This window comes from Syngnathoides biaculeatus, chromosome 7 (genome assembly GCF_019802595.1).
Source record: "Syngnathoides biaculeatus isolate LvHL_M chromosome 7, ASM1980259v1, whole genome shotgun sequence".
Taxonomy (NCBI): Eukaryota; Metazoa; Chordata; class Actinopteri; order Syngnathiformes; family Syngnathidae; genus Syngnathoides; species Syngnathoides biaculeatus.
The window spans coordinates 14,407,155-14,419,862 of NC_084646.1; the positions used below are offsets into that span (position 1 = coordinate 14,407,155).

Sequence of the window (12,708 nt, forward strand, 5' to 3'; positions counted from 1 at the left end):
CACAAAACGCCAAACTCCACATTCGTATTATGCGCACACACACATATTCATGAATGCTTGGTCCTCATTAATGGAGTGTGTGCTTTTTTGTTCTTGCCATAAGCAAATCTGTGTGGTAATTAAAGTCAGACTGACACTCCATTTATTGTGATGACACAGACCAGCACCCCTCCTCACATCACAAACACACGCATCAACACTTTTATAGGAACAACACGTACACAAGAATAAGACACTGAGGCCCAGATGCACACACAAAAACATTAAAATATGCACACACACATACGTAGCAAAACAAACATCCAGTGTAACCAATTACAGAGCTGCACATACAACTTAACTCTTCACACTTCTTCAAGAGTCTCCAAGCAGTGTAGTCTGAATAGTCATAAAAAATGAATGTTGCCTTTTGCCGTTTCATCTATAAAAGAAATCTTTATTACTACAGCAGGGACTGGGGATTAGTACACAAAGATCTAAAGCAATCTATTTGAATTCAAATTTATCCATTTACTGCTTGTGCTTAGTAGGGGCAGGGTTCAGCTGGATCCTATACTCGCTGACAAAGGCCGAGTGGGGGCGGGAGGAGGTGGCACTCTGGATTGGTCGACTCACATACATCGATGGACAATTCTGAGTCTTAAAATAACCAATAATGCATGTTTTTGAAGTGCAGGAGAAAGATAGAGTACCAATAAGTAACATGCAAACTCCAAATGGGCAGAGTGGAGTCGAGATTCAAACCCACAACCTCAAACCTGCTGAGTAGGCACACGCTAACCACCGGTCCGCCGTGCTGGCCGTCCAAAAGTACGTTTTTCCTCAAACTCTCGTTCATCCTTCCAATTGTGCGGCCTTGAAAGCATTTCGAACGCGTCTGCTCCGCAGTCACTTGCGGACCTTGAGGTAGCGCATTTGCATGAGAGGGAACAACAGGAAATGAATATTCCAGCTGCACTTGGAGGGGAAGATTGGCTCAACTAAAAACAGGATGAACTGCAGTCGTGCACGGAATACTGTGAAATTAGTGCGAGTGAATGAAGTTCAAAATCCTGAAGACGGATGGCTTTGATTTCCCACACGCAAATGCCGATTCCAAAATGAAAATACAATAGACAGGAAATGATACCAAAAGTTTTACACGTGTACAGAAAGGAATATTGGTCCTATTTGGAGTTCATTAATATAAAACACTTTTTTTCGTCCTGTCCAACTACTCTTTGAACAACATCTGATTGAAATAAAAGACATTTACGTCACAATGGACATTTCTGACCTGTCAATTACTTGTACAATAATAGCCAATCAGACAGCCGCATTGTCTTAACCCCTGGCTTGACCCACCCCTCTTGTCGTCATGTCCCACAAGGAATGCTGGTTGTCAGTAGCGTGCGCTTGGAAAAGTTAATGTTACGAAGAAAATGGTCCTCAGATGCGCTTTGCACATGCAATTCTGATGAAAGATATCCTGCTAGGTTACAAGGGGCCCGCTTGATTCATTTTCCAAAGCCTAAAACACAGTTGACGAAGTGTCTACGATGGATTAAGGCTCGCGGAAGTCCACACGTACAACTAAGTGTGGACAATATCAACAAACACAAGGCTGTATGTTCGAAGATAAGTGAGGGAGGGAGAAGTATCTTCTCGGAGTTTGATTTCATTATTATCAGTGCTTTATACATTGCAGGAGAACAACTTTCACTTTGTTAGTGTATCACTGATCCGCTGAATGAAGTGTGTCATGTTTTATGCCGAATAGTCGGGTTAGTGATACGTAAATGCGCCACGTCATGCAACAGAAATTTGCTCATTTGTATCATATCAGACTTTTAAGACAGAGTATTGGGTTCGATTACAAGCCAAGTCAAATGAATACACCCACTCACTTATAAAGACTACAATGATATTACTCGTGATTTTTCCAAGTAAAAAGTACTCACCCTGCTTTACATGCGCAGTACGATTTCACTATTTTATTCTGTTGGATTTCAATATAAAGTTTGTGAGGGGTCAAACTTTTTTGCATCGATCAACGTTTCGCTGTAACTGACATTGCGCCCTGCTCCGTCCAAAATCTTAATTCCGTGAAATAGTTGAGACCTCTCAGTAAAAACTGTCTGAGACAAGTCTGACGCATTTGGCAAAAAACATACCCCAATATTATCTGAAATACGCGGTAGAGAATCCAGTTCAACCCTGTTACGTTCAGTCGCCATTTTGGAAGATTGTGGGGCATAGCAACTGTAGCTAAGGGGGGGGGGCTGAAGATCGCCAGTCGGAAAGGTTCATTAGAAGACGGTTGAGGTGATTTGAAATCAAACAAGTGATGTGATGTAAAACACGCAGTGTTTTTAGTGTGAAATAAAGGGAAAGACTATGAGCTCGGCTTCCTTTTTTAACACGTGCTACAATTACAACTTGTGCGCTACTTGTACAACTGTAGACGCAAAAACAAAGGCACACGTAAAGTCGCGTGTGTATTTTTGTGACTCGCACACCTCACCACGGATCACATTTCCCTGCTGCACCAGAAATAAAAGGTGCCGTCGTGATCGGGGGTGTCGTCACGGGCAGAGATGGCGTGAGAGTGGGGGGCTCGATGACGCCCATCAACCTGTTGGGGTCCAACTTTATCACAAATGTTCCCACTCTTCCCCCTCCTCTCATTCATTTACATTCCATCTATTAATCAACTCTTCCTTTGCCATCTTTTTCTTGCCTTTGTACCTTTTTCACTTCGTCCTCCTCCCTCATTCAGTTATTAGCATTTTCCGCTTACACATAATTGATTCCTCATGCCTGACTCTTGTGAAATGTCATTCATAATTCTGTGTGATAGTTATGTAGTATGTGTGAGTGTGTGTTATCTGGCAGGGAAGTCAGTCTGCAAGCTGGCTACACACACACATACACACACAGCAAAGTGGCCACTGACCTATTTGCAGCAGACACGGAGAACGACAAATAAATCTGATTATATCAAGCTGACCATGAGAAGAGGAAAAAAAAAAAAAAACAGCCACACCGAGCCAAAGCTGTCATTCACACCTATGTTTTGTTGTTGTTATTATTAGCGTCTGCATATTTAACCTTTATCTCACTTTTGTTTTTAACCTTTCTCGTACTCTGGTAGCTACATTAACGCCACAGCCTGACTGCACTCGAGGGCGGGCTCGCAAAGGGAGGCACAGCGGGCTTTTTATACAAGTGACAATGGGTATGTCGGAATGTAGCCGCCAACCAAACGAGGGTTTGCTCAGCCATCGAGATGAGAACACCTACAAGTACTCACTGTAGTGAGTGACATACACTCATAAAGCTCCAAAGTGGAACGGAAAGTATGGTGAAAAGAAAAGAAAAGAAAAACCTGTTGGGACAAAAAGATGAAGAGACGACAACGCACTTACCGGATGCCTGCCCTGAGGGTACATGATCCCAGGTGAGGAGAGGCTCCCAGTCCGTTTGATGGCCAGGTTCGTCCCCTGGCCCTCCACTCCTCTGCCCTCCACCGGTTCACAAAGTCCACTTCTCGTTCTCGCAAAGTCAATCCAAGGCAGGTTTTTCCAACACTGTCATGAGAACACACAAGACTTAGTTTCCAGGCTCTCTTCTTGTCGTGCTTCCCCCTGCTGTGATCAGTCAAGCTCCAAACATAGTGACGTGACAATTACATCCTCTCTCCTTTTCTTCTTCTTCTTCGTCGTCGTCTCCCCTTTTTGTTCCTCACGTCTCCCGGTGCCCCTTCTTCACCCGGCCATCCGCTGACAGAAACATAAACACACAGATGGATGGTCTTCCTCCTCTGGTCGGGCTTCCTCCTCCTGTCACACGCTGCTGCAGAATGGAAGAGGAGGGACGAGGAGGACAGAGTGTGAGCAAGCTTTTGTTTTTTAATATGATGGGTGGGGGGGGGGTCGGTGGAGGAAAACAGGAAAGACGAGCAGGTCAGTGGAGGATCCAGCGGGCTTTTCAGCAGCGAGCCCTACACTGTAATATATTGTGCCTGTTGGCTTCAACACAAACAGGACAGGCTGCTAAAGCTGCTCTTAAGGTGGAACTGAACAGACGGAAGGAACGAGGCAGCGAGAAAGCTTGTGAGCTCTCTCACACAAACACACACTCGTAGGGAGCAGTCATTCATGCACAAAAAGCTGATAAGGAACTGAGATTGCCGAACGAACGCTCCGATGCGCATACAGGGATTCGTGACGGCGATCAGAGCGCGCGCGCACACATGCACGTCATTTAGTACTTGCAGAGATAACGCTGTGCGTCGCTGGTCCTCGCAAAGTGGAGTGAACATACATGAAAAATGTATGCCGCGATGAAAAATAACACCGAACGAGGGGTGTCAAACTCGAGGCCCGTGGGCCAGATCTGGCCGGCCGCATCATTTTATGTGGTCCACAAAAGCAAATGATGTCAACTCTCATGAATCTACAACAAGATTTCCAAATGTCATAGCAGTCCCCAACATTTAAAAAATTACGGGTGTGGTCCACCAGTCATGCCCGCAAATATAAAGTTGCGGGTGTGTGTTCTGTTCGTAATTATGAGTGTACCCATTTAAGAGCGGAGGGTGGGAGGTGTCAGGTAAACTAGGAAGTAGAAGTAGGCTGAGCAGCAGCTCGGCCATGTGCTTCAGTGTTAAAAAAAAAAAAAAAAGACGTCAGGCTGTGGTTCATTGTGCTGGATCTGTGGCGCAGCGTAGAGGGAACATTGGTAAAGACTACACAAAATAAGCGACGTCCTTCAATATCTATGTATTTCTACTCGTAACAAATTTTCCGCGAGTGATTTTTCATGCTCGACTGAGCAGATTTGCGAGCGCGATAGCGCGCATGCACCCGTCAAATCACAGTGACTGCCACAGTATGTAATAACAGTGAGATATTTTAAAATAACTAACAATAATTGGGGTCACCACCCATTTGTGAACAGCCCTAGTATGTACAGTATATATATTTTGTTTTTTTGTTTCCACAATAATCCATCCATCCATTTCCTTTGCTGCTTATCCTCACTAGGGGTCATGGGGAGTGCTGGATCCCAGCTGTCAAAGGGCAGGAGGCGGGGTACCCACTGAACTGGTTGCCAGCCAATCGCAGGGCTCATAGAGACCACCCTCACAATAACACCTAGGGGCAATTTAGAGTGTCCAATTAACGTTGCATGTTTTTGGGATGTGGGAGGAAACCGGAGTGCCCGGAGAAAACCCACACACGCACGGGGAGAAAATGCAATCTCCACACAGGCGGGGACAGGATCGAACCTGGGTCCTCAGAACTGTGAGGCCAATGCTTTACCAGCTGATCCACCTTGCTGCCTTCCACAATAATAGTTTCCTGTATTGGAAATTTGATATGTACAGTAATATTTAGATAAAAACAAAAACAAAACACGCTACTTCTTTCTTCAGTTTTCCTATCGTCGCCAACGGCCTTTCTTTTCAAATGAGACACAAAACGGCAAAGAAAAGCGTTCAAGCTTTGATTTTCAAAGCGTATTTTCCCCTCAACTTGTTGCTCAAATTTTACAACCTCATCGGCGTTTGACTTGAGAGTCTCCACCGTACTGTGAGCTTCACACAGAGTTTGGCAGGTAAGGTATTTTACCCCATATTGAGATCAGGTGTTAGGCACCGCAGGAAACCTTGCTGTCAGGTGTCTTATTATAAGGGAAGAACTCTAAAACGGTGAAGGAAAAGGAGGTAAAGTAGGCCTGTCATAAATGACATTAAGATCAAGTGAAGGCCATGGTACTATGGGAGGTGTGACATATGACGTGATGACGCCACCCACACGTCCTCAAAAAAAAAACACTCGGGATTAACGTAGCAACATGCCGCAAACACCCCACGCGAGGACAGTGAAAAAATATCTGTCTGCCTGTCCTTCTGTTTCTGGCCTCGCTGTTAACTCCTCTATACGCGTTATTTACAGGACGGCCCGCGAAGTCGCGTTATTTAAAGTCTTTCCATGTAGAGAGCACCGGCCTGGCCCAGACGTCTTTTGGCCCGCTTCGTAATGACTTTATCCGGTGCAGCTCTGCCTTTGAACTCGATCAAACAGCCATTAATCCTGCACCGTTGAATTGGACACAGCCGGTCTTGGCACGAGGGCGCGGGGTTTCCAGTAAGGCATTTGATAACAAGGAGGGTCAGCCAGAGGGCACCCCCAAGTGTTAATTATGGTCACATACGGGACTAATGCTTTATTATACAACGCGGGACATTATCAGACTACTTCTGGGGAACGCCTCTTTAAACAACACCTCAATTCAACTTGGACTTCTTGTGTTGGTAATAGCAAAGACGATGATGGAATTTTTCAAAACAGCTCGGAAAACCTGCGAGGGTCAAGATACAAGCCGGCGCTGGGCAAATTTTTGTCTTGGGTTATGAGCAAAAAACATTTTGTTACAGGCACTAGCGATGCTAGCAGTAGTAGCACCTTAACTTCGTAGTCGTAGCAGCCCTAGCAGTAGGAGCAACCCGACTTACAAGTGTCAAGACACAAGCCATGCCTTGAGTTACAAACAAAACAAAACCAAAAAAATTGTTATAGGTACTAGCGATGGTGGCGGCGAACTTCACAAAAAGCAGTAGTATGGTAAACAGTGAAAAATTCTCGTGTCGAGCCATTTATTTTCTCTTCCAGTTGACATTTACTGTACAGCACAGGTGTCAAACTCAAGGCCCGAGGGCCAGAGCCGGCCCACCACGTGATTTTATGTGGCCCGCAAAGCCAAATCTAGAGTGTCAATTTCAATTATTCTTGTAAAAATCTGTGCAAAAATGTCAAATTGTCATGCATCATAAATGATAGAGTTGAAGTTAACAAGCATTTTTGTGTTACCAAACATGAACAGTTGAAAAGCACATTACCCTTTCTGATTCCAAAAATAGATCATAAATTAAAATATTAAAATGTTTGTATTGTTTCATAGTCATAACAGCCCTCTGAGGGAAACCGGAACCACAATGTAGCCCGCAAGAAAAATTTGTGCTATACAGCTAAACATAACACAAAGCAGTTATTACTGTAGTGAGGATAAGCGGTATGGAAGATGGATGAATGGATTAAGAGAAGATTAACTGGAGGTCTGCTATTTTAATGTTAAGATGTTGCGAAATGCAACTTCAAAGATTTGAAAATCGTATTTGAACATGGGCAGTAGAAACACAGGAGACAGCAATACTCATAGGCATTCATATTATTTTTTTCTGTACTAAAATTTATTAATACATGGTCCCCTAATGGGGGACATGCCACCATTAGCAGCTCACTGTCCACTGAATTATAATCATGCTGTTTATTTGTTTATATTCTATTTTCCTACGGTATGTTATTATTGTATAGCTTTGTAAAATGTGTTTTTTTTTTTTTGGGGGGGGGGGGGCTCAAACATATTAATGGCATTTTCATTCATGCCAATGAGGAAAGATGATTCGAGAGATGAGAATTTTGACTCACAACCATAGGCACGGGACGAATACAACTCTTAAGTCAAGGCACCACTCTACCTGAAAGGGAGGAGTGAGTCGAAGCACACACAATTAAATAATTATGATCAGCGATTCATTACGCATCTGTTAGTACTGCAATATTAGAAAGTTGACAGGGTGACTTTGCCCTCCCATTCTGCAGATGAGGTGTGTGTGTGTGTGTGTGTGTGTGTATATATATATATATATATATATATAATATATATATATATATATATATATATATATATATATATATACCTGTGTCCAACAGACAATTGGAAAACAAACAAGAATGACTCGCTTTCTGGGAAAGGACTTTGACCCGGAAAGCAGATATTAGATTTTCCGCTGATATTGTAAATAAACGGGTAGTTCCGCTTGAGTCTGTGTTACTTTGAATAGAAATTGTAGACCGACTTCCCTGCCGGATAACACGCACGCAACTATCAGACATTGTAACACAACAGGTTCCCACAACAATGAGATGGAATAGAAATCAAATACAATAGAAAAGCATCCGCCCGTGCGATTTTCTACAGCGCTTATCCTCATTAGAGTCATGGCTGAGCTGGCGTTTATTCCAGCTGACTTTGGCCGAGAGGCAGGGTACTCCATGAACTGGTCACCAGTCAATTCCAGCACACCCACTTCTATGGACAATTTTAGTGCCTTCAAATGAACCTCAATGTGGGACAAAGTCAGAGTACCCAAAGAAAATGCGCACAAGCTCGGGGAGAACGTGCAAATTCTGCACGAGAACGCTGGAGCTGAGATTTGAATGGGGCCTTGATTCAACATGCGAGCTGTCGTTCGGAGGATTTTTCGCTTTCACTTTTGGGTCAGAGAATGAAAAATTCAGCATCAAGAGGCTAGTTGATGTTTACTGTAAAATTAAACATCAAACAATGAAAATTGCACTTTGTGTCTTCCCCCGATGGATAGGTTTCCAATTACGCCATCTTGTGTGTCATAAAGGTCAGAGAACACAGGTGATAGGTCAAGCGTGGGTTTTTTTCCCCATCGTTAATTTATCCGATTGGTCTGAGGACTGCGGTGACGTCATTGGAAACCTATCCATATTAAAACACCAAAAACAAGCTCACAAAACCATGTAATTGGTCATGTAAAGATGACACGTATAAACATTGTCACTAATTTTAGCGTTGATAAAAATACATCTCTAAAGTTCACATTTTTTCCTGTGTTTTTAAAGTGTGCTAACATCATGGGCACGAACCAGAAATTCATATTAGTTATCGTTGTAAAATGCTGTGGCGACCCCTAACGGGACAAGCCGAAAGAAACTTACTTTTTTGTTATGACTCAAATAATTAATAGTGTAAATCTCTTTCCGTCCGCCACACACGTCATAATGAAAGGCGTACATACTTTACATTTCATGTTGACTTCATAAACGTTGCGAGGGCAGTAGGAGACTGCGCACCGCTAGCATGTTAGCCTGCAACTTAGCCTTTCTAAGTCTTCTAAATGGATCCATGAGGTCAAAATGAGCACTAAGCAACCTTTGCAGGTGCTCATTTGAGAAGCACACCAAAAATAGTTAGGTGTATTCCCTATTAATACGTTTAATTTCAATTTGTGAGGGGGGAAAAAAAATTAAGAGATAACATTGAGAGGAGGTAATCTGTCAAGCGGAGATCCGCATTGCCTTCCACTTCCTGATCCGTCCACAACAAGCGGCGAAAAGCGCGGGAAGCCTCAGTGCAGCCCTTTTACGTCTCAATTGGGCTTCGTCACGGGGGCTGCGTCTATCGCCTGGTTCCACCTTAAAAGAGCTCGGCCGGCCGGGAGGCTCTCGTCGCGCGCCGATTGGACCGAGCCGAGCCAATCGTCTTCCTTCAGACCCCACGTTGGCTCGTGACGTCCTATCGGAATCTGCCCAATGGGAGCGGGGGTAAACGGCTGTCGGAAGGGCCGTGGGAGAGAGAGAGGGATGGCGGCGGCGGAGGAGGAGGAGGAAGAGAAGGAGGAGGAGGAGGAGGAGGATTGAGGAGCCTCGTGGGGATTGTGGGCATTGAAGTTCCAATTATTCTGCTCGCGCGCGCGCAAGACACAAAACACACACGCACGAGCACGCCGGACTTACTGTCAGTCACGCTACGTAAACGCTCACTAAATTCTGGCGTTAATTTCAACCCCTAAAGAGCACACATAAAGAGGCCGGAAGCAAACACACCTTTCATATTGGCTGGCAATAAGATAAACATGACAAAAGTCAGCAAAAACAAACAAACAACAAAAAGGACTCATCGAATTGAATCCCGCTCTTCAATTATTATCTATAGAATACACGATTTATAATTATCCATGACGAAACAATTATTATTGTATTGCATTATTTCATAACACAATTCATATATGATTTATTGAAGCAGTTTGCGTCATTCCTTTGTTTATATTGATTGAAAAGAAAAGATCCTTACTGACTGCACAGGATCAACATGGAAAAAAATAAACAATGCCTATATTTTTCAAAATTGCTCATTCATTGTTCCACTGAATTATTGTGATTTTTAATTACGACAACATATCTGGCCAGTCTGTGAGCGTTCAATAAATGTGCAAGAAAACAGTTCGTAATGTTCATCAAATGTTCATCAAAACCGTCAAATTTATTATCAAGATTTTTAATGAAAATTCAATACATCATACACAAGTAGAATACTGGTCGTACATTTTATATGCAGTGATAAAAGCACTTTTTTTTCCTTCCAATACGCTTTTAATGATGACAATATATAAAATATTCAAATCACCTGATAATAAATAAAATAAAAAAACGGATGTCTGTAGCTCCACTGTAAATTATAATAAATAAAATAAAAAATAAAACGGATGTCTGTAGCTCCACTGTAAAAAGTGTGAACACGTGATCCATGGAATCCAATAAATGGCAATCAGAGAGCCCCTCGACGATCGATAAAAATAAATTATGGCATTTTAGTCAACCGATACAAAAGTGACACAGTGAAAGTCTGCAATATGATGTTCCCAGCCTCCGTAGCTGCAGGGGGCGCTAGATCACTTTTAATAGCATTGGTGAGCAACCAGCTGTGTGTTACTAGATTACATACATTAATTACAAAATGGGTCTAACTGTAATTTTTACATTCCATCGTGTTTTCCTGAGTTTATTATATGCGTAAAAAAAAAACAATATGTGGCCAATATGGTTTTTTTTTATAGGAAATCCCCACGGGTCCTGCTGATGCAGTCACTCAAAATGAAGTAATGTAATTACTGTATAACAAACTATGATCCCAAAAGGGTTTAATATACAGTAACATTAAACTCGACGCATAATTCCACATGTAAATCCTGAAGGGATTTTGGAGAGGACCGTCGCCTTCTCCTTTTGTGCCAGCGAACAAAATTTGCACTCATAACCTTGCAGTGCAAATGTTAAACAGTTGTGTGTTTGCTTTGCGGCTTTGTTTGTTTTTTTGTTTTTGTTTTTCCTGTGTGTGTGCGTGTGTGTGTGTGTTTGTGTGATGTTCCGACACAAACGCCGTATATGTGGGACATGTGCAGGAAAAGTGTGCCAATATTAACGCCATCTTTCCGACTGCTCCCCAGCAGCAGGAAAGAAGTGTGTCACTTGCCTGTGTGTGTGCACCAAAATTGACGTCGACATCGTTTCATATTGTTTGACTCCTGTGATGTTTATGTGCCGATGTATTTACTGGATTTATTATTAATGCCTTTGGAGCTTTTATACGAGACGTCATCTGGAATGAATATATTTTGGCTGACAATATTTATGGAATATATGGCATCTATGCTCGTTTCCTTGAGCTCATTAATGTCATGTCGTATTATATATTAGCGTGAAGCGAGTGGACTTAGACTAAGTTATAATGTTTGTTTGAACATTTTGGTGTCAAAATATACATCCATCCATCCATTTTCTCAGCCGCTTATCCTCACGAGGTTTGCAGGAGTCAGATTCTACTAACCATGTTTGGAGGAAGACGAATAATGATTTCCATCCCAAGAACACCACCCCTACTGTGAAGCATGAGGGTGCTAGCATCACGCTTTGGGGGTGTTTTTCTGCACAAGGGACAGGACGACTGCACTGTATTAAGTAAAGGATGACGGCAGGCATGTATTGTGAGATTTTGGGGAACAACCTCTTTCCCTCAGTCAGAGCATTGAAGATGGGTCGCAGCTGGGTCTTTCAACATGACAATGACCCGAAGCACACAGCCAGGAAAACAAAGGAGTGGGTCCGTAAGAAGCATATCAAGGTTCTGGTGTGGCCTACCCAGTCTCCGGACTGAAACCAATAGAAAATCTTTGGAGGGAGCTGAAACTCCGTGTTTATCAGCCACAGCCCAGAAACCTGTCTGATCTAGAGGAGATCTGTTTGGAAGAGTGGGCCAAAATCCCTCCTGCAGTGTGTGCAAAACTGGTGAACAACTACTGGAAACATTTGACCTCTGTAATTGCAAACAAAAGCTATTGTACCAAATATTAACATTGGTTTTCGCAGGTGTTCAAATACTTATTTGCAGCTATATCAGACAAATCGTTAAAAAAAAAAAAAAAATCATACATTGATTGTGATTTCTGGACTTTTCTTTTTAGATTATCTCTCTCACAGTGGAGGTGCACCTACGATGAACATTTCAGACCCCTCCATGATTTCTAAGTGGGAGAACTTGCAATATAGCAGGGTGTTCAAATACTTATTTTCTTCACTGTATGTGCTCATCGATTGGCTGGCAACCAGTTCAGGGTGTACCGCGACTCCTGCCTGTTGACAGCTGGGATAGGCTCCAGCGCTCCCCGAGACCCTCGTGAGGATAAGCAGCAAAGAAATTGGGTGGATGTTTGAACTGGCTTACTTTAACCAGGATCCCTCGCCGTACTGTGGTTCCACTGGTGGAACCAGAGTTGATTACGTATCACTGTCTTCTTTGCAGAAATCGGCGCTGGTGTGGACCAGCTGCCTCCTTAGAAGCTAACGAGCCGGCACATCTGTTTTAGCTAAACTTGGTCCCATTTATTTCTTCTGCCGCATCCTCCTCCAGCGATGGCTCTTTATGGCTTTAGGTTGGGGGGCTGGGGGGGCTGCCATGAACAGTCGTGCAGGTCTTCGGACTCGGCCGTCAGATAGCTGCCTCCGCAGAAATCATGGTCTCGTTGGAGGGCTTTGGCTGGTTGCGTCCCCGATCCGTGACCAACCGCGAGAA

At 43.3% G+C, this 12,708-nt stretch overlaps 1 protein-coding gene across 5 annotated transcripts in view; it reads right to left on the minus strand.

Moving 5' to 3' along the window:
* Positions 1 to 9,171, minus strand: part of tle2b (TLE family member 2, transcriptional corepressor b) — an 86,863-nt gene extending 77,692 nt beyond the window's left edge. For all 5 annotated transcript variants that reach the window (XM_061824951.1, XM_061824948.1, XM_061824950.1 and 2 more), the window contains exons 1-2: positions 8,879 to 9,171; positions 3,408 to 3,834 (exon numbers count right to left, since the gene is read on the minus strand). In XM_061824951.1, the coding sequence (XP_061680935.1) occupies positions 3,408 to 3,431 (24 nt within the window). In that variant the 5' untranslated portion in view covers positions 3,432 to 3,834; positions 8,879 to 9,171. The remainder of the gene's footprint in view (positions 1 to 3,407; positions 3,835 to 8,878) is intronic.
* Between the last annotated feature and the right edge of the window lie 3,537 nt (positions 9,172 to 12,708).